At 41.2% G+C, this 21,237-nt stretch overlaps 1 protein-coding gene across 2 annotated transcripts in view; it reads left to right on the forward strand.

Annotated features, from left to right (window-relative positions):
* The first annotated feature begins 16,380 nt into the window (after window positions 1-16,380).
* Window positions 16,381-21,237, forward strand: part of ZNF292 (zinc finger protein 292) — a 95,390-nt gene continuing 90,533 nt past the window's right edge. Inside the window, exons 1-2 of one of the 2 annotated variants that reach the window (XM_004422098.3) lie at window positions 16,381-16,769; window positions 16,971-17,167. In XM_004422098.3, the coding sequence (XP_004422155.1) occupies window positions 17,000-17,167 (168 nt within the window). In that variant the 5' untranslated portion in view covers window positions 16,381-16,769; window positions 16,971-16,999. Of the gene's footprint in view, window positions 16,770-16,969; window positions 17,168-21,237 lie in introns of those variants that run through there. The other variant, XM_087443853.1, reaches the window with a different exon arrangement.

The raw sequence follows: 21,237 nt of genomic DNA on the forward strand, positions 1-21,237 counted from the left end.
GATATGCACCCTCCAGGAACTCTAACTGCTCTGTAGATTTTACGACCCCTGCTTGTGCACGTACCTCCCAGCTGCAATAAGATGATGACTTTGTTCTTTTGAGTTCCTTAGGAGTGTGATGACCCCCGAACAGAGAGTCTATGTTGCTAGCCATCATCAGTGAAAACTGAAAGATCTGGTGTGGCACTTCCAGTCTGTAACACCAGAAGGTCAACGTTCCTAACCCTCTCCCCTGTAACCCACTGGCTTATATAACTGCTGTAAGATTTTGTGCCCCCTTAACATCGTTCTTTGAGACGGTAGTCGGGCATCTTCCCCCTTGCTAGCAAGCTGTAATAAACTGCCCTTTCTGTGCCACCATCTTGCCTCTTGACGATTGGCTTTTGTCTCACGGCAAGCAGATCACGCCCTTTGTGCAGTACCACACACACACACACACACGCACACGGTTTCACAACATGGCTTCAAAGAAATTCTCCCAAACTGCAGTGGTTGGTTGGTCCTTAACATAAGCAACAATGCACTTTCCAGTTTGTTGATTTTATTAGGGAAATTTACATTTCATAATAATTTTTTGGTATTTTTTGACAATTCCACCTGAAAACTAGCCAGACAAGCAAAAGTTAGAAGTAATTCTCCCCCAGTCCTTTTGCCTGAGGAAGTGAAGTCACCTCATATATCCGCATGCCAAACTGAGCCTTCACAAAGATCACTTCTTTGCTCATTACTGGATTGAACCAGTTATAGGGAAAAGGAGTTGTTGTCATTTAGCTCTTAATTCTTTTCAGTTTCTGTACATTTCCACGCTTCAGTGATTGGGTTTAGCCTGGAGGGAATTCCAGAAATAAAAGATTATCCTTTTGAAGACCTATTCCTTCCTTGCCTGGTTTTTGTGTTTTTGGTTTGTTTTATTTTCACTAATAACTAGTATGTCTCCACTGCCCACCCAAGACCTGTCTCCTCCTTGAATCTTATTTCATTCCACTCTGAATTTTTCCTTTCTCTGGCATGTATTGTATGGGCTGTTCAATAACTTCCTCAAGAGTTCTCTAAGGGGGTCACACATAACATTCAATAATATTTGATTGATTCATGATATTCTTTATAAATAGCTCTAGCCTATTATGTATCTGTTATGTACAGTTTTAAAAAGAGAGAGGGAGCAAGAGAGAGAGCAAGTTGTGTGTAATTGGACTTCTTCCTGGAAGCTTCTTTATTGATTATACGACCCAGAGCATCTCATCTGATCCATAGGGCCACCTGGCAGAAAGCAGCACACCAGACACACCCACTCTTGGAGGCCCAAGTTTATCTGGAGAGTTTATCAACGTGATCCCTCTCCCAACCCAGAGTTCTGTTTGGAGAGGTACAGACTTCCTTTCAAGGGACCACTTGCTAACATCTAACTACTGTTTTATTTCCAACATTCTCTTCCCCTCCTAGTGCAGGATGAGATTTTTTGTTATTGTTTTTAACTTGCTGTCAGGTAGAAACAAAGGGAGGTAGGGCCAAGTGGAACTCACTTATCAAGCTTTTTTTCCAACCTTTCTGCTTGATACTTGGTCCTGGAGATTTGAACTTAAAATGCAAGCAAACAAACAAAAACAGGAAGTTGCTGCCTTGGTTGTCTGCTTCTATTGTCCTTGGGGCAACAGTGACTTAACAGCCACCAATGATACTGGGGAAGGGTTAGAGGAATAAAAGAAAATGGAGGGGACCACATCCAGTAGTACTCTGAAACATCATCCAGTTGCAGATTATGGCAATTTGGTTCAATGTCAAAAGTAGTGTAACAATTATTGAAGGACTTATTAAACTAACACTTTTGAGAAACACAATTTAATAATAAATTTATAAAAATATTTTTAAATGAATCATAAAATTAAATTTGTCCTAGATTCCTTCAGCGTTCCCCAATTCTTCGCTCAAGTGACAACTTACCCTATCAACAACTTTTTTCCTATGAAAATCCATTTACAATTTATATCTGTAAAGTGAAATTTTGATATTTGATTGCTGTGAAAAGCAGTGGCTTGCTTCAGCAAAGGTGACATTTTACCCCTAATCAAGTAAGAGAATAGCTGTGCAAGGAACTGTCATCTTGGTGTTAAAAAACGGAGACTGTGCATCCCTGAAAAAGAATGTATTCACAAGTCATTGATCTCAGGGGAGGTTCAGAGGAGGAAGTTAATATATCTTTTTTTCTAAATTCTCTATCACCATAATACTGTGAATTAATTGTAAATAATGCAAAGGTTTGTATGAGTAAAAATTATCTATATACGAAGAGCTATGGGAAAGTAAATTTAGCTGCTGAAGATATACGTTATAAGGCTTTTTATTTTTTTATTTTTTTTTTTTTGGTGAGGGAGATCAGCCCTGAGCTAACATCCATGCTAATCCTCCTCTTTTTGCTGAGGAAGACCGGCTCTGAGCTAACATCTATTGCCAATCCTCCTCCTTTTTTTTTTTTTTGCTTCCCCAAAGCCCCAGTAGATAGTTGTATGTCATAGTTGCACATCCTTCTAGTTGCTGTATGTGGGACACGGTCTCAGCATGGCCGGAAAAGCTGTGCGTCAGTGCGCGCCCAGGATCCAAACTCGGGCCACCAGTAGCGGAGCACGTGCACTTAACTGCTAAGCCATGGGGCTGGCCCTATAAGGCTTTTTATTAAGAAGTTGCTATTACATTCTTCTCCAAATATTTTCCATGTCCTTATTACTGCTATTCAACTATGTTACAAGAGGAATTTATTACATTCATTGCATTCCCATTAATCTTTTTAAAAATAAATATTATATTGCTTTTCATTTTGTCATTTCTCAGCTATTGTTTTTCCACTTCGCAATGATTTTTACCATAAGGCTAAAATCAATAGACATTTAAGAAGTAATACACATAGGTTTATCATCAATCAAACACTCCAAGGACCTAACACAGCACTTACTAAAATTGAGTTTGAATTTGTCCTTGCTATTGTATTTTGTGAAATCTCTTTCAGAGGCTCTGGTTTGTTTTGCTGAGAAAATACTGTGATTCTCAATACTAATTGACAAAAGATTTAAAGAAATATAATTTGCAAAAAATTATCTACTGACATAGATGAAATGTGAAAATTTGGAACCCTTTTCTTCCACACTCACTCTGCCTCTGATAATACAGCAGGATATTTTGAGATTACTTTGAATTTGCGTAATTTTTACATAGAAAATCTGCACTTAAAAAAGGGATTGGAGGTGGAGCGTTTGCTTTCCAGGAAGGCAAAACCAAACGATTATCTTTAGGAAAAGCTGCATGAAACACGAAGCTGCCTTTGGTTATCTGATTGTACTACCTGCTCCCAAATCAAGAAACTAAAATGAGACACGTCAAAAACTTAAAGGTTAAATTATTAAAGTGATTGTAGCACTTAAGTTAGAGTATGACACTAATTAATATTCATAGAAAGGAAAACATATAGTTAAAATTAAGGAAAGTAGAAAATATGGGTATAGATGGGCCCACATATCAAAAGAATCTAGCTAGCAATTAGACATCCTGAAAATGAAAATGAGACAGCTCTAGGTATAGAAAATACAGAGATGACAGAAACGAGCTTCTCTGCTGGGACCTCAGACTTTTCATACATCAGTTTTCTTATATAATCCTCCTTAATATGGGTACCTATCCCTTACCGTAGCCCATCATAGTCCAATCTTTGGGTTCTGGAACCCACCTGCAGGTTTCTCCACCTGCCAGGAGGAATTTCATGGTTGAATGTTTACCAAAGAATAACTCTTACTTATATCAACATGGCACAGCATCAACAGTGCTAGAAGCACTCTCCTTCGATTTAAAGAAACTTGCAACAATTATTTTTATACATTATCCTCACTAAATTGAACTCAGTATTGTTTAAAATGGCAATTTGCATGTATATGCATGTATAAGGTTATAAAGGAAACTTTTTAGGGGATGTTTTGATAGTAGAGTAAAGGAAAAGAAAGAAAGAGAGTAAACACTTTGGTCAGAATAAAATTAAGAGTTAGAAATAAATCTCTGCAAGAAATTGGGAATTCTGTAAGACTAACCATAAACACTCTGGGCTCACGAATCCTTCTGTGGTCATTCCGACCTCTCCATAAAAGCTCTCAGAAAGCTATCTTCCCCCCTTCTTCTGCCTTATAATTTACAAATTAAAGTCAGAGATATTTTGTTGAAAAGGACCAACAAACTAAAAATGGATAAGACCCATTTAAAATTTGTGGCTTATGAAAAGTCAGGGCCTCTAGTCAGGGCCAGCGACTTCTTGACTTCTCGATGTTATTTTATTAACTTTCTCGATAATGTTATTTTTGCAGAATATGATACAACTTGAATATATGATAATCTATAAAATGTTAGAAGCAAAACTGGGGCAACAATCATAAATCCAAATTTTAGTTAGTATTCCTTTAGAATAAGGTGATTTTTCAGAACCTTAAATGCCTGCAACTGAAAACAGCTTTTATGAATAAGAATAAGGTAGATTCTTACCAGATCAATACCTTGTTTTCAAGAGGCCAGGTTCTCATTCTATGTAACTATGGAAATCAGATTACGCAGGAAGGCAATCTTGCCCAGAGGGAGATGGTTAGGGTGAACTTTTTGATACTCCTAGGGAAATTGAAATTATAATCCAGCTATGTTGATGGAATTCAACACACTCTAATGGGCAAACATACCATTGTAGTAAGTTTTATTTTAGTAAAGGGAAACAAAGCACAAATAATATGAGTGAAAGGCTTGCTTGGCCTCTGAGTATATGCCAGTGAACAAATGTGGGTCAAAGATCTCTCATCTATTTGATGTAGCATCCTTTAACCACCTCCAGCAGCAATTGATTTTGATAAATTATTATCTGAGCCAAATTACTGTTATTTTATTCTAACATCTACCTTAATGTGTCCATTTTAAAGTTTCAAGTTGTTTTCCTAGTTAAACTAAAATTAACCAGTTTAAAGACTGTCTTCCTTCCTTTCACGACATTAGCACTTGTATTAGTTGCCTATGACTGCTGTAATAAATTATCACAAACTTAGTGGCTTAAAAGAATACAAATTCATTATCTTACAGTTCTGGAGTTCAGAAGTCCTGAATGGGTCTTACTGTGCTGTAATCAAGGTTTTGGCAGAGCTGCATTCCTTTTGGAGACTCTAGGAGAAAATCCATTTTCTTGCCTTCTCCAGTTTCTAGATGCTGCTACGTTACACGCCTGGTAGCCCCCTTTTATCTTCAAAGCCAGCAAGGACGATCAAGTCTTTCTTACATCAAATCATTCTGACCTCCTCTTCTGCCTCAATCTTCCACATTTAGAGGACACTTGTGTTTATATTGGGCCCACTCTGAGAGTAATCACTTTATCTTAAAGATAGATTAGCAACTAATTCCATGTGCAACCCTAATTCTCCCTTACCATGTAACCTGACATAGTCACAGTTTCGGGGGATTAGGACAGAGATGTCTGTAGGTGACATTATTCTGCCTATCGCAGTGCTCCAATATTTATTATAATTAATCATATCCTCACAGACTCATTTTTAGACTAGAATATATTTCAAATTCGAAAGATGTTTGTAGGTCATACTCTGTTATGGGTTGGATTGTTTTCCCCAAAAAGATATGTCGAAGTCCTAACCCCTGGTACCTGTGAATGTGACCTTATTTGGAAATAGGGTCTTTGCAGATGTAATTGAGTAAAGATGACGTCATTAGGGTGGCCCATAATCCAATATGACTGGTGTCCTTAAAAGAGGAGGAAAATGCCATGTGACACATAGATACATAGACAAAACCTGCCAGCAACTTGATTTTGGACTTTTAGCCTTCAGAACTGTGAGATGATAAATTTCTGTTGTTTTAAGCCATACAGTTTGTGCAGCTTTGTTACAGTAGCCCTAAGAAACTACAGTAATGCATACTCTCTATTCGTATCACCCTCATTGACCTCGTATGGATACTTTGTAGTCTATCAGTGTCTTTCTCCCAATGCGCTCCAAAGTACACAAAGCTTTACACAAAATGGAGTTTTAACAAAGATGAATTGAGATGACTTCCTGCATTTCTTCAAAGTTCCCTTGTTTAGACATGTTCAAGTATTTCCTTTACTTTTTGGCAAAATTTTCCATTGCATTGTGAGGTCTTGTAACTTCCAACAAAGCCTTTATCATTCCCTGCAGACTAAGTAAATTATAAATTTTTCACTTCACTTTTAATATCAGTATTGTTTTTAGCAACCTCACAAAAGAAATTTTCAGATCTTTCTATATTTATTGAAGAGGTCTATGCAATGCACAGTTGCAAGAACGATGAGAAAATATAAAGACGATAAAACACTATTCATGCTTTAATGATCTTATTTTCTGATACGTTAAATATCTTTGGAGCATCTTACCCTCCATGGACTTTCTCTGAGAACCGCCCAGCACACATAGGGTGGGCCCTGGTAGCTGGGTGTGTCTGAGAAGACCTGCCTGGCTGCTGTAACTGATTGGATTGGAATGAACACTGACCTGATTCTCTTTCTCGGAAGGTTGGAATTGGGATGCAGTGTCATTTGATCTGTGTGCGAAACTAAGTAAGTGGAAATAACGAGGCATAATCTGAAAGGTGTGTTGCTTCTGGGTACAAGGAGAAACAGAGAAAGCCAATGTGCAGGGGCAGAAAATGAAGCTGATGTGCAGAAAGAAGTGGAGCCCATGTGGCCCCAAAAAGAGAGTAACTGACAGAGTGCCTTTTGTGGTTCCTGAGAGCTTTCTAGTCCCTGGCTAGCCCACACCTGTGAGTTAATAATTTCCCTCCTTTTAATTTAAGTTACTGTGAAGAGTGTAGGTCATTTGTAACTAACAGAACGTTGACTAAGACAGGGAAATTAAGTAAATAGCTGAAAGACAAACCAGAAAGTAAGAAACATCTTAGATAAATGATATGTGTATTGAGAACAGTTCAGCATGCATGACTGAAAAATGAGTTTCTGAAGGTCAGTAAGTGGGATTTAGAGCTGGAAAGGTAGGTTAGAGCGGCACAATTTGGTAGACATTATGACACCACTGACAGTTTTGAATAGCAAAGTGACATGATAATAATAACTGTTAAGATTTATTCAGTGCTAATTAAGTGCCAGGGATGAACATTTTATGTGCATATCTTCATTCAATCGCAACAATAGGTTGTGGGAATTATTATTATCCACAATCCAAATAAGGAAATAGGGAATGAGAGAAAAAATGGTTTAACCAACCCCCCACACTAAGCTCACTCCAGATTTGGAATTCAACTCTTCCAGATTGTGTTGCCTTAAAATCAGAGTTGTACTTTAGAAGGACAGCTCTAGCTGGAAATCCTTAGCACAAAATAGAGGAAGAGTGCCAGCCCGGTTGCTTAGCGGTTAAGTGCCCGCGCTCCACTACTGGCGGCCCCGGTTCGGATCCAGGGCATGCACCGACGCACCGCTTCTCCAGCCATGCTGAGGCGGAGTCCCACATACAGCAACTAGAAGGATGTGCAGCTATGACATACAACTATCTACTGGGGCTTTGGGGAAAAAAAGGAGGAGGATTGGCAATAGATGTTAGCTCAGGGCCAGTCTTCCTCAGCAAAAAGAGGAGGATTAGCAAGGATGTTAACTCAGGGCTGATCTCCCTTACACACAGACAAAAAAAAGAGAAGAATAGGCAGAAGGTAAAGAGACAAATCAGGAAACCTCTCCCTAGGAGAAATTTATGACAGCCACTGGGGGGTGACATTGGGAATGGAGAAGTGATACAAAGATTTCTTCGGCAAGTCTGAACAGCTGATGGCATGTAAAGGAAAAGGAAAGCAAAAAGTCAAAGCTGAACTCAAGGTCTGGAAACTAAAACTTGGAAGGACAGTAATGCCCTGAACAGAAACAGGAAAGCAAGAGAAAGCTTAGCCCGGGTGAGAGTAAGGATGAGAGGAGAACTTCATTAGCTCATTTTGGGATTAAGATGCCGACAAAACATCTAGGTGGAGCTGTCCTACAGCTGTGTGATGCTGAAGCTCAGGGAAGAGTTCAGATTGGAGATATTGATTTGGGAGTCATGTTCATAAAAATAAAAATTAAAGCCATGAAAATGGATGAGATTGCCAAAGTAGAAGATGCAATGAGAAGGTTGATGAGAGGAACTTAGAAAAACATTGAGTGGCCTGAAAGAGTTTCTAGTGAGATCAAAGACCCAATATAATCAAACCACATTAGATCACTGGAGGCAAAAACAAGGAAAATAATCACTCAATATCTTGAGCAACTAAGACACAAGTTCAGGTATTAAGGATCTTAGAACATATGCCCAAAAAATAGAAACTTAACAGTGGTAAAGCTGTCACAAGGAAGTTATTTTCTAAAATAATTGTACGGAAAATGGTTTTATAAGATCAGAGGTGGAAGTGAGGAGCGTGGGCTTCAGATCATGAAGATCTCCATCGTAGATTTTCTGGGCATCCGGCGCTACACACTGCACGGCACCTGTGTTACCCTGCAGTCATCTTTAACAGAATGGGATGCTTCACTTTTGCTTTGAAGGGAAAGCATTCGGAGTAACTGTGAAAATTGTTAGTGCAAAACACTTATACAGAAAAGTAATGGTGATCAGTCACCTTCTTAAAAATAGTCTTTGGCTTCTCATATTAAATAGCTCAAGTATATGAAAGATGCAAAATACTCTAAAAGATTGAGTTTATCATAAAACTAGTTTTCGTGGTTATAGCCTTATAACCTCAAATAAATATGCACAGAGCAGTCTCTAATAATTCTGTGAGGAGCAGTACATACTGATCATTTGGAAGTTAAAAAATAATGTTTTTACTTTAATCTTGAAAGTTCGTTTGAATCACGTTTGGTTCGTTTTTAAGTTCTGGTTTTATGCGTTTGACAGGAAACCCAAGCAAAGAGAAAACATAAATTTCTCATGGTTCCTCCTTTCAGCTTTACACCCTGGCTGTGTTGTGCCAGTCAGTGCTGGGTGCGAAATGATTCTTGCTTTCTAAATGATGCACCAAAGCTGCAGACAGTTGAGTGTTTGTAAGTGTTCTGTTACTTTCTACACTTGAAATAGGGCAGAGCACCAAAGAAGGAAACCCTACAGTGGAATGGAAATGACAGCAAGACTCGGGCATCCTGGGCAAAGGTAAAGGAAGTTACCTCCTTGTTTCACTGCATATTTCATGCATAAAATAAGTATCTCTTACTAGAAATCAAGCCAGTTACCTATTGTCACTAACTCAAAAGGGGAATAATATACCAGAAAGCCATTCTATTGGCAGAAATATTAAATAACGAAGAAAAATTAGCTCCGTCTTACTATTCCTCTATTGACTTAAGAGTATAAGTTATCCCTTTAAGAGTATATTTTAACATCTAAATTAATAAACAATTTTAAGCACAGTATATTCATGGAACTTCTTAGAGTTCCATGAATTAGAGTTATACAGAGTTAAAAATTGCTTAAAATAGTTTGATTTTAATTGATTATATTCTTCATAAATTAATAGGAGCAATAAACAAGTCAAAAGGTGCTGCTTAATTTGATCCAAAATTTAAGAAATGCTCATCAAAATGAGATTATTTTTAAACTATGAAATTGCTTTAAAAGTTTGACAAAACACAGTTCGACTCAGGATTTCTGGAAAACAGGCTCTTTTCTACACTGTTGATGGGACTCTAAGTTGGTCCAACATTTTGGGAGGGCAATTGGGCAACATCTGACTAAACTAAATCACACATTGCTCTTAATCCAACAATGCCTTGTGGGGCAGTTTATCCCATGGTTATTTGCTTGCTTAAATAATCAGATATATGCACAAGGAAGGTCATTGCAGCATTTTTATAGCAAAAAAAAAAAAAAAAAGGAAATAAACTAATTGCTTGTCAGTGAAATACTTAATTTAATTACCTTCATTTATACCGTGGAATACCATATGGCCATTAAAAATAATGCTGATATAGAAAGATTTTTAAATGAATTACTAAGGGAAAAAGCAAAATGGAAAACTGTCCAAAAGAGCGGTATGAATCAATTTGTTTAAGAAAGTGGAGTGGTGACATACATACAAATGCTTATATATGCAGAAGAAAATTCTTCAGGATTAACATGGTATTACTGAGTCTACTGACAGGGTGCAACTAGAGGTCAGGAATGGAGGAAGACTTTTATTTTTTATTTTATGCCTTTCTTTACTGCCTGAAATTTTTACCCAAACACGAATTATGTTTATAATTTTAAAATTAATGGCACCTAATTACCAATTATAGGAACTATTGGACTTATGGATATTTGGAATTTACAAATCAAATTTTAAATTATCTTTCTTCTCTCTCCACAAACCCTTACTCATATAAAAAGAAAAATGCATTTTATCAGAGCAGATAAATACAGGGAAAGTTTTGAACTCTCTTCATCTTATCCTTTCACAACTCTTCTGATAGAGCTGTAAAGAAGTAATCAAGTTCTTGTCTTCAACAAGCAGCCTCACTAGAGAATCCATGAGGAAGGGGTTGAAAAATGCACATTTATTGAGAACACACCTACTATGTTGCCTAGCATTGAACCAGGGGCTTAGAATCCAAATGATTCACAAAACAAAGACTTCAAATAATTAAGATGATTAGAACAAATTATGAAGAGTTGGCTATAACTTTTTAAAAAGTAGTTTGTGCCCACTGGTGGGTGGAGCAAGAAGGATGTTTAGCCATTTTTTACAAAATTGATGCAAGGGCCATGAGTTGGAGGGAAGGCAGGATTAGACAACTACAGGTCTAAAACAGTATGATCTGAAGGATCCTGAAGTGATGGTTAGAAATGCAGGTTTCCAGGGCCCAACCCCAGGCTACAGAATCAGACTTTCTAGAGGTGTGGCCTGAGAATCTGCATTTAAGTCGAATTGTCCAAGAGATCTTTACACACACTAAAGTTTGAGAGGCTCTACTCTAAGATAATTCAGATCCTGAAGAACAAGTCCTATCTGGACTCAGAGATAATCTCCTTATAGTTATTTTCTCCTTAGATTTCTAGGAAGGTAGTAAGGGCCCATACTAAGCAATGCACTAGATGTTAGTGGGTAAACTCAAGGTGAAGAAATTGAGAAAAGATTCAGTCATGTTAAGTAAACAATTGGATGGAAAATTTAAAATCTCTCAAGAAGACAACAAAAAATCAATATGTAACAAATTGTAAGAACAAAGACAAAATTAAATTAGTCCTAAAGCACAGATTAAGTTTGTGAGAAAGCTAGAGCACACATTTTTGCAGTTCATCTGTTACAGTGTAATAACTGAGCATATATCTTGTCTTCTTTTGATTTTACTTGTTATAACTTTTGATTATAGATAATTTTATTGATAAAACATAGATTCCCAAAATATTTGAAAGACAGCTGTAAATAAGCTCCTAAAGTTTGGAGACAGTGTGATCTCCCTATAGAGTCTAGGATATTTTAGATAATAATGAGCATAAGTATAAGTCCATATCTATGATTGCCAAACATAAACTGAATTGAATTTAGTGTAATGGGCATTTATTGACTACTTATTACACGTATTACCTTGCAATGTACCAAAGGGTATTAGAGAAAGGAGGCTGGATAGAAGACTCAGTCTCTTGGGCCGGCCCCATGGCTTAGCGGTTGGGTGTGTGCGCTCCGCTGCTGGCAGCCCGAGTTCGGATCCTGGGCGCACACCGACACACCACTTCTCCTGCCATGCTGAGGCCGCGTCCCACATACAGCAACTAGAAGGATGTGCAGCTATGACACGCAACTATCTACTGGGGCTTTGGGGGAAAAAATAAATAAATAAATAAAATTATAAAAAAAAAGAAGACTCAGTCTCTCCCCTCAAAGGGCTTACAGGCTCATGAGCGAGGCTCATCTATAGACTAACTGTAACAAAAGGCAAGACGACAGATTCCAAATCAAAACAGAGTAAGTAGTGAATCCAAGCTACAGGAGTTTTAAAGAGTGGTTATTTCTGTATGGGAAGTGGGGCTTAGGGAAACTAGAACAAACCAGTCAAATCTACTCTGGCAACAGATCTTGTACCCAGCCTTCACTCCTCCCAAGCTGACAAAGGAAGACTTCACAGAAGAGCCCTGGGTAGAGAGGAACTCAGGAGGGTGAGGATGTGGGAAGAGGAACAGTGAGTATGAGAACATTTCTGTAAAGGTGTGATAGAGGATAAGTGCTTGATGGCATTGATCCTGGTCCAGTTTATGAAGAGAACACTAAATACTCAAATAGATATTAATGTAATTATTATTGTTCTCATTATTATATTGAAGAATACACTATAAGTATAATGGAATTCAGCAAAACTCCTAAGAAGTTGATGTCCTAAAACGGGAAGAGAGATCTATGCATTTCCAAGTTTGCCACACTTTGACAGTCTTATTTTTAAAAATCCAGATGCCACAAAAGTGATATTCTCTGATGGACTTCCAATGAGGTAAATGAGATACAGCAATTAAAACTTAGAAATATAAGAAAAGAAAGGTATTTTCTATATTTCTTTCTTTGCTTCTTTGGAGAGATGCTGTGAACCAACTCAAGGATTCTCTGTAGAGATAGATATACCAATTATGCTTCCAAGATTTTATTTTGCTTTATTTCATGATTATTTTCACCTTGGCTAATTTATGTTTGAATAATTGAGGCTCTGTTAAAAGCATTTTCCTTAAAATGTTATTACTCTTTTTCATTCACACTTGCCTTTTTCTTATATGGCAAGAAAAAAATATCCAAATAAGCAATATTATTATATATTATATAATATATCTATATATATTATATAATATATCCCTCCTCATTGAATTACTTGTTCGTTTAAATATATATGCTATCTTCTTTCTGGGAAGAACTCAAGGACTAAAATTAATCCTTTTAATTGTGGATCCAACGTTTCCAGTGCCTTTGGCATCATTTCAATATGTGGCACGGCACCTGCCTCACGTTTTCAACATTTTTTTTTTTTTGACTCCCTTAGCTGTTCTTCTCAAGGAAAATGTCTTCCTTAGAAAATTGTGGTGTATTTTTAACCGATTCCATAGAGCTTCAACCCATGCTCCCTCTTTGCGTCTGTGGGCACAGCAGTGTTTCCCAGACTCGAAGACTTTCTACTGAGCTGGACCCCAGACAGACTCCAGCCCTCATCTCCGAGATTCAGGAGGCGGCCTGTCTGGGGCCGGCCGCCCAGCCCTTTGGAAGAGAGCAGGTTGAGCCTGCGAGAACAGGCAGCAGTGCCCGCGTCGCGGCCTCCGCAGGACAGACTCGAGCATCCTTGCCCGGTCGGTTACAGGAGGCCCGGCGCCCCGCTGCGCCCTGGAGAGGCTCCAGCATCTCTCTGCCTGGAGGCCCGGGGCGTCCGCTGCTCCCGGGCCAGGAGCCACAGTCGCTCTGGGGGCTTGATCCGCAGCGCTGGGTGGAAAAGCCACGGCGGCAAATGCCGGGGCTGCGGCTGCTGGGCCTGGGTTCGCTAGCGTGCGCGCGGCGGCGGCCCCGGGACCGAGGACGCGAGCACCCGCGCGGCTGCCGGGCGAGCGAGCGCCGGGCTGCGGCCGGGGGAGCCCAGTGGGGCGTCGGCCAAGTGGGGATCTGCAGACACGGTTAGCAGAGCAGAGCGGAGCCAGCCTCCGCCCGCTTCCAGCCCTACGGACCTTCTTGGTGGCCAGGGCCTAGGGAGAGAGCCCGAGAAGGGAGAAACAGCCGCTCGAGGGCGGCGCGCGCTCTCCTCCACCTCCCGGCCTCGCGCCGTCTCCCCGCGTGCTGGGGCCGGGGCCCGGGGTCGGAAGGACATGCTCGGCCTCAGCCCTAAATGATTTTGTCGCCTGCAAACGCCACTCTCGCTGCCTCCCTGGCGCGGGCCCCTGGCTCTGCTAGCGGGCACAACCCGGCTCCCTTCCTGCCCCTAGGCCTTGCTGTTTCAAGAATTCTAGGGACAAAATGTGCACCAGCGTAATGCGAGCCGGGGCATCCCGGGGAACTCGTGAAGCAGACAGGCACGCGCGGCACGGATGCAGACACGTCTGTCTCCTCCCCTAGGGTCTCCCCAGCTTTATTGATCGCAGGGGTGGGTTAGAGGTCTATTTCAGTCTCCCAGAGTCTCTTGGGACTGAAGGTCCATATGATTATATCATGTTCATAGCAGTCGCGCTGTGTCCAAAATGGGCACAGGCACTCGCGGCGCAGACACTGAGTTCCCCAGAGACGCAGTCTCTTGGGCCTGGGGCTTATTCTTGTTTTCTCAATGGACCGGGCCTCCGAATCCCCCCAGGAACGTCTCAGTAAGTAGGTGTATGTGTGCGCGTGTGTATGTGTGTCATGATTCCCACGAACTGACTGTTTGGTATTTAAAAAAAAAAAATGGACTTAGTACATAAGTCATATGTACTTGTTGATACACCTTTTCTGTGGACAAGAATGAGATTTCTGAGATCTCCAAGACAAGGTCGATCTGTCAAGGGGATAGTATTTCCAATGCTTCTCATTGAATTAAAAACCTGCGCTATTGTAGAGATCCGGTGGACATTCTATTCAGCACCTTAGTCAGACTACTGTGGTGTTCTGAGTCGAATCTACATGCATTTTCATAATAGGACACTTGTCATATTGTATGTATTGCCACTGCAGGTCACTCTTGCACAAAACTGGAAGCTCCCTCAAGGCAGGGATAGTTTTTATTCATCTTTGATTTGCCCAAACCAAGCAGTGCCTGCCCATAAGTACTCAATAAATGATTATGAAATAATAACCCCACTCATTTCTGTAGGATCTAAAACAGAGGAATGAATGAAGAGGGAGGTAGGGCTCAAAGATACCTAATGAAAGTGAAGGACTTAGTTGTCCATGCAGAGGGACATTTGCAAGACAGTAATAGTGCTCAGAATCAGTTTGCTATTCAAGTCTCCTTGGTTTTAGGGCTATCATGGCCAGTAGGTGGGAATGACCTACATTCTCAGGCTATTTTTTTTTAAATCAATATTTGAATATGTTTCTCTTTGGATATGTTTTCCTTTCTTTTAATTAGATGTGATGTGGTGTAAGCTATTATACTTGAAGTAAAAAATGTGCCTTGCTAACCTTCGATACAGTATCTGTCCTTGGATTTACGGGTACTTTTGGCTTATCTTGTATTTCTCACTCTTTATATTTTCAGTGGCATCCTAAAATAACATAAATTGGAGAAACCTGGTTTGGATATCTAAAATACTTTACTTGGGAACATGAGCTGCAAATATGAAAATCCATTAGCTGCCTTAATTGTTGCTTTTTCAGCTCTCAGTGATCCTTTTATATCCTTGCTCCTTCGCCTTTGAATGTACCCCCCTTCCATGAGTAAATATTTAAAGAAGCTGTCTTGTTAATATGTAATATCAGTACACATATGTTGCACTAATATTTTAGCTGATACTGTTTTTCATAAGGGGTTCAGTTGTGCCCACTCACCTTATAAAATGGCACTTAAAAAACATCACCACCACTGATGCATTACAAAACATTCATTCTGGACAATATACTATCTAGAACACTTTCTATTAATGCTAGAAATCTCTTGAAGAGGAAGCTGCACACAATAGGAATTCTTTTTATTTTAAATGTACTAGAAAAATATACTTCACTTGGAATATGATAGTAAAAAGACTAGGTACCTCATCAATATCATTGTTTCTGAATTTCTGTAGACCCTTCAGTTGTAAGCAGGTTTCTTGTCTAATTTTCTACTGGTAACAAAATATTCATTTACTCTGAACTTCAGGGTTAAGCACTTGAATTTTTGTAGTACCTCTTCTGTTTTGTTCAAGTGCCAAATATTCATTCCTTCCAGGTTGTAAATAAAATATGGTTCAGAATGCCATCTCTATTGCAGCACTAGGAAAAATGGTGCTGAATTTATAATAAATTCTTGATAACGCTGTCTTTTTATTTTAGCATCCATTTCCCCTCCTCCGTTGTGATTTTTAATGGAGTCCTTAATGCTGATTTTTTTTTTTTCTTGACCTACTTTCTTTTTAAGAGCTTTCATATATAGTGTGTTTTCAGTGATGGTGATTTCTGTAGTGTGTAGGACCAAGAGTCTTAAACTGCGGTGAAACAGATTAGTTGGCTATCACTTATTCTGGAAATGTTTTCGTGGTTTAAAAGTTATCTGGTTACGACGTCCACAATTTCAGTCTGAAATCTTTTAAGCTATGCTTTTCATGAGTTTGCCCCGTTCTCCAGAGTGAGGATTTGAACCTCATTCTTTGATCCAATTGTTATTTTTCTTTGTCGCCTCCACCCCCTAGAGATTGTGTTTCCAGGGGAGAGGCGGTCTTGGGGCTGAAGAGGAGAGCCGAGTGGGACGAGATCTGGTACCCCAGGCACTAGTTTCCTCCTCCCTCGCCTGGTGAGAAGTCAGAAGCAATTTTGACAGTTCATAGTCCCGCTTTGGCTCTCACGCTCGTGGTCCATGGGTGGGTTTTACCTTCTCCGTCTTCCCCTGCCTCTGGCCTGCCTGCAGGCCAACCGCAAAAGCAGCCATTGCCCCAGCCCACCCAGAGCTCTCCCTCATCCTTCCTCTTGGGGAGCCGGGGCATATGTCCGTAAGACGACTTCGGGGACGGGGGAAAGTCACGCCGGGATCAGGACGCTCGAGAGGGCAGCCCCTCCCCAGGCGTTTCCCCCCTTTGCGGCGCCCACGTGACCGAGAACAGGCCTCCACCGACCCGCCCCTTTCGGCCGCCGCTGCCCACTTCCCGCGCGGGGTAAGTAAACCGCGGTTTTCCGCACCGCCCGGACCCCGCCCTCCTCCTTTCCCCTTCCCTTCACCTCCCTCCGGCTCCCTCGCGCCACTCTCCCCGCCCCCCCATCCTCCCCGCCGGGCCCTTTGTACGTGCTCGGCGGCGTGCGAGCGCGCCCGGCACGTGACCCCGCCGAACGTGGCATTGTGTTATCACGTGACCCAGGTGCGTACGCGACGGAGCGGGGTGTGAAGATGGCGGACGAAGAGGCCGAGCAGGAGAGGTTGAGTTGCGGCGGAGGCGGCTGCGTCGCGGAGCTGCAGCGCCTGGGCGAGCGGCTCCAGGAGCTGGAGCGGCAGCTGCGGGAGAGCCGGGTGCCGGCCGTGGAAGCGGCCACGGACTACTGTCAGCAGCTGTGCCAGGTGAGGGCGCCCGGGGGTCCCCTCCCCCTTTCCCCCCGCCAGAGGGGGAAGAGGGCGAGCGAGCGCCTGGCGGCCGAGCGGTGGTCGTCGCGGCCTTGGCGTAGTCGGCGCCGCCGCCCGGGCGGGAGCGGGGAGGACGAGGAAGGCGCCTTTGTGTGGATGCCGTTGTGGCGGTTGTTGTCGGCGGCTCCCGGCTGGGGGAAGGGAGTTGTGGTCAGGGCGGAAAATCCCCCTCCCCTTTCCTTCCCCGAAGTGGGGACTGCGCGGTCCCCGAGGCAGAGGAGATGCAGACGGCGAGGACTGGAGCCCTCTCCGCCGCAGGGAGCGGGTGAGGAGGAATGGAGGCCAGGTCCTCTTCTTCCTCCTCCTCTTATTGTGCACTGGGGATTACCGCGCCCCCCGCCTCTGCGCCTGTTTCCCACTCCGACGGGCCTCCGCCCCCACTGGTTTGATTCCTTTGCTTCCCCCTGCGTTCATCCGTCCCGCCCCCGGCCCCATCCTCCCTGTCTCCGGGCCTTTGTTGTTCGAGTTTCGCCTTAGAACTGAAGGGGCCTTTGTTGATGTTCCGAGGAGCAGTCCCCGCCGACCCCTTTTAGCTGGGCGAGACGTTCGGGAGTGGGGGGCGCGGAGGTTGTCCCTCCCTGCCTTTGCTTGGTTGGTGCACCACTTCGATGGTAAAGGTTGCTCTCGTCGGTGGAGACGAGTTGCTCTTGTATATGTATCCTAGGCTCGAATGGCTCCGTGGGCCGGCTTTTCCAGTCCACTTCTATCTTGCTTTCCCCCTTCGAGAAGTGCGATTTCTTTTGCCTTTCCTTCCCCATCTCCCCATCCCCGTGTTACTTGGAGCCTTCCCTATTTCGCCTCCTGGTGAAACGGAGAGGACTGAGCTTCTTGTGGACCTGTACTCAGGTCAGTTTCAGACCTTTCCTTCCTTCTCTTGCACAAGGACATTGCTTTCCAGTAATTGCCTTCTAACCAGGGTTTGGAATATTAATAGCACTGTTTGCTTGATAGAAGTCGGAGAGTTTGGGTCTACATTTGGACTTGATTACAAACTCTCCAGTTATGTTTGAAATTTCAAGGTGCTGCTGCTGGTTATGCTGAAGATTTTGGTTAGACTGTCTTCTTGAGGAGGAAAAAGACACAATTTATACAGGTCACATTTAGAGTTACCTTGTATCATTATAGAGAAGTTGTTTTGGAAAGATTGAATTTAAGGTCGAACAATGGTGGACCATTTTAGCATTTCAGAGTAGATTACATTTTAACTTAATTTTAGCCTCCAAGTTCTGAAATCTTTCCTTTATACCATACAAAAAATTCTCCATTGCTGTATGCACATTATTGTCGCTAATTATTTGGTGGTCGTTCATTATCTTAAAAAAAAAACTTTGTGAGATCAAGTGGTGACTTGTCTAGGAGTATATGCAACGTGCAGGATCCCCACTTAAGGTAACAGCTCTGAGTATCTATGGCAAAATTAGAGATTCTGTCATTCCTTTGAATCCTAGTTTTAAGGAATTGTTGAAATTTGCCAATTTCACTACTCTGGCAGTACTTACTCATTCTTAATTGGTCTTTTAGATATAAAGATTTATTTTAGATATAAAAAAACTTCAGTAAGATACCATAAAAGCAAGTCTTACATTTATAGGTAAAGTCAGCCTTTTAATCAGTGAAAAGTATTCAAGTCTAGCTTTGCTGAAAGACGTTTTTCAGATAACAGTGTCCATTGATGGGTTTCGTGCTAATGACTGTAAATACTCTTGGCCAGCAATATTTATAAGCAGGATTAATAATTCTGGGAAAATGGAGTCTCATGCAAGTTGGGCTTTTTTGAGGGTGTACAACATCATAAATATTGTTTAGTGGATGAAACAGCATTCTTTATTTCTCAGTATAAAAGTTTCCTGTATTAGTTTTAAGTGGTTAGTCTTACAACACGTAAATTGTTTTTAGTAACCAGTGTTACATGAAGCAATAATAAATGCTGGGTTGTGGATTTCAAAAATAATGAAATATTTCATGCACTGAAATCCCACAATAATTTAAATACATTTAAAAGTGATCTCCATTATTTGAATAGGTACAGTGTCTCTGATTTTTTTTTTCCTCCTGAGGAAGATTGGCCCTGAGCTAACATCCGTGCCCATCCTCCTCTACTTTATATATGGGATGCCTGTCACAGCATGGCTCAATAAGCAGTGCCTAGGTCAATGGATCCCGGCCTGCGAACCCCGGGCCTCCAAAGCTGGCGAACTTAACCACTACGCCACTGGGCCGTCCCCCAGTGTCTCTGATGTTTGATCCCCTCTAGAACATTTTCTGTGTGTTTTTAAAAAGTAACCCATTTGTTTTAGTGATCTTGTCAAATGGGAGGTAACTTGAAACATAATTATTTCTTTAAAATTGTATCCTAGCCATTATTACTTAACATTCTGATACGTGTGGAGCGAAGCAGTGGTTAACAATTATAGAATTTATTGGAGCAATCTGAAAACAGTGCTAGAAATACTAGGTGCTAGAAATTGTCTTGGTTTCTAACCTTGAGATATTTAACTTTTTCCATCTAAGCTTTTCCTGTAAAACTGAGATATTCATATGCTTCAAGAAGGCAAAGATAGTAAATATTTGTCAGAGTTAGTGGGCTTCCGAGTTAGTATTGTTGATGCTTAGTGCTTTTGTAATCTTCATTGTTGCATTTATTTTTAAAAATGAATGTTTGTATTCTGAATTTTTACCTCAGCAAAAGGTGAGTCTCTGGAGAATATAGTGAAACCTACAAAAATAGAAGTTGCTTACACTTCCTAATTTATAGATTTTCTTTCTTTTTGAATGAGGTAGGATAGTAACGCATTTCTTGAGTTCTGAGAAGTAAAATAGAAATGAGACACATTAAGTAAATTTTTCTTATTGTTTTGCTTCTTGGAAGCATGCCCCACTTTAAGGTATTTATGTGAACATTTACTTAAAGCTTAAGTAGGAGGAGGGGAATGGTGGTAGAGGATGCATATATGGGATGGGAGTGCCTGTCAAAAATCTTAATTTCCTTATATCTTTACAAGCCAGCTTTAATCTGGGTAATGTAGTTGAATTGCTAGTTTTCTTAAAATCTACTTAGAATAAGAATATAGGATTACCAGAAATAATTTCTTGCATTTATTTGTTGCAAGATCATTATCATATATAAGAAATTAAATATAGTTGGAACTTGTTTGACTATTTATTGTATTAGACTGGACCAGTATTCACTCACTCATTCAGCATTGTTATTGAATACCTACACTATGGGCCGTGTGACTGTGATCATGGTCTCTGGCTTCAAGGAGCCTACAGTCTCTGGAGGAAGGTAGACAGATAATAGTAGTAAACTGTGATTTATATCTTTTATTTCTGAAACGAGTGCAGTACAATGGCAGGGTTTTTTTGGGGAGTTTAAACAGAAGTATTTCAACAGAAGAATTGTTCTAAGAGGATTTTAGAATAATTATTCATTTGAAAAGTTAAGCTGGGCCGGCCCCGTGGCTTAGCGGTTAAGTGCGAGCGCTCCGCTATTGGCGGCCCGGGTTTGGATCCCAGGCGCGCCGACGCACCGCTTCTCCGACCATGCTGAGGCCGCGTCCCACATACAGCAACTAGAAGGATGTGCAACTATGACGTGCAACTATCTACTGAGGCTTTGGGGAAGAAAAGGAGGAGGATTGGCAATAGATGTTAGCTCAGAGCCGGTCTTCCTCAGCAAAAAGAGGAGGATTAGCATGGATGTTAGCTCAGGGCTGATCTTCCTCACAAAAAAACAAAAAGAAAAACAAAAAGTTAAGCCATTGTAATAGGTGAAGAATGATTTGTTGGGGCATGATGTTTGTTGACAGCATTATATACTGAGCTGGATGACTGGCTGAGTTGTGATTGTTAGTGGCCGTTTATCTTCTGGTGGTTGGTAATTGTTTATAAAAGGTGGAACTGTAGTTTTGGAAATGTGTATGTATATCATACATAGACACATACACTTCCTCCTTTAGTTCATGTAAGCAATACTTCTTACCTGGGCATAGTACTTTCTCCCCCTG

This window comes from Ceratotherium simum, chromosome 19 (assembly GCF_057802395.1).
Source record: "Ceratotherium simum simum isolate JZ-2026a chromosome 19, ASM5780239v1, whole genome shotgun sequence".
NCBI classification, from domain to species: Eukaryota; Metazoa; Chordata; class Mammalia; order Perissodactyla; family Rhinocerotidae; genus Ceratotherium; species Ceratotherium simum.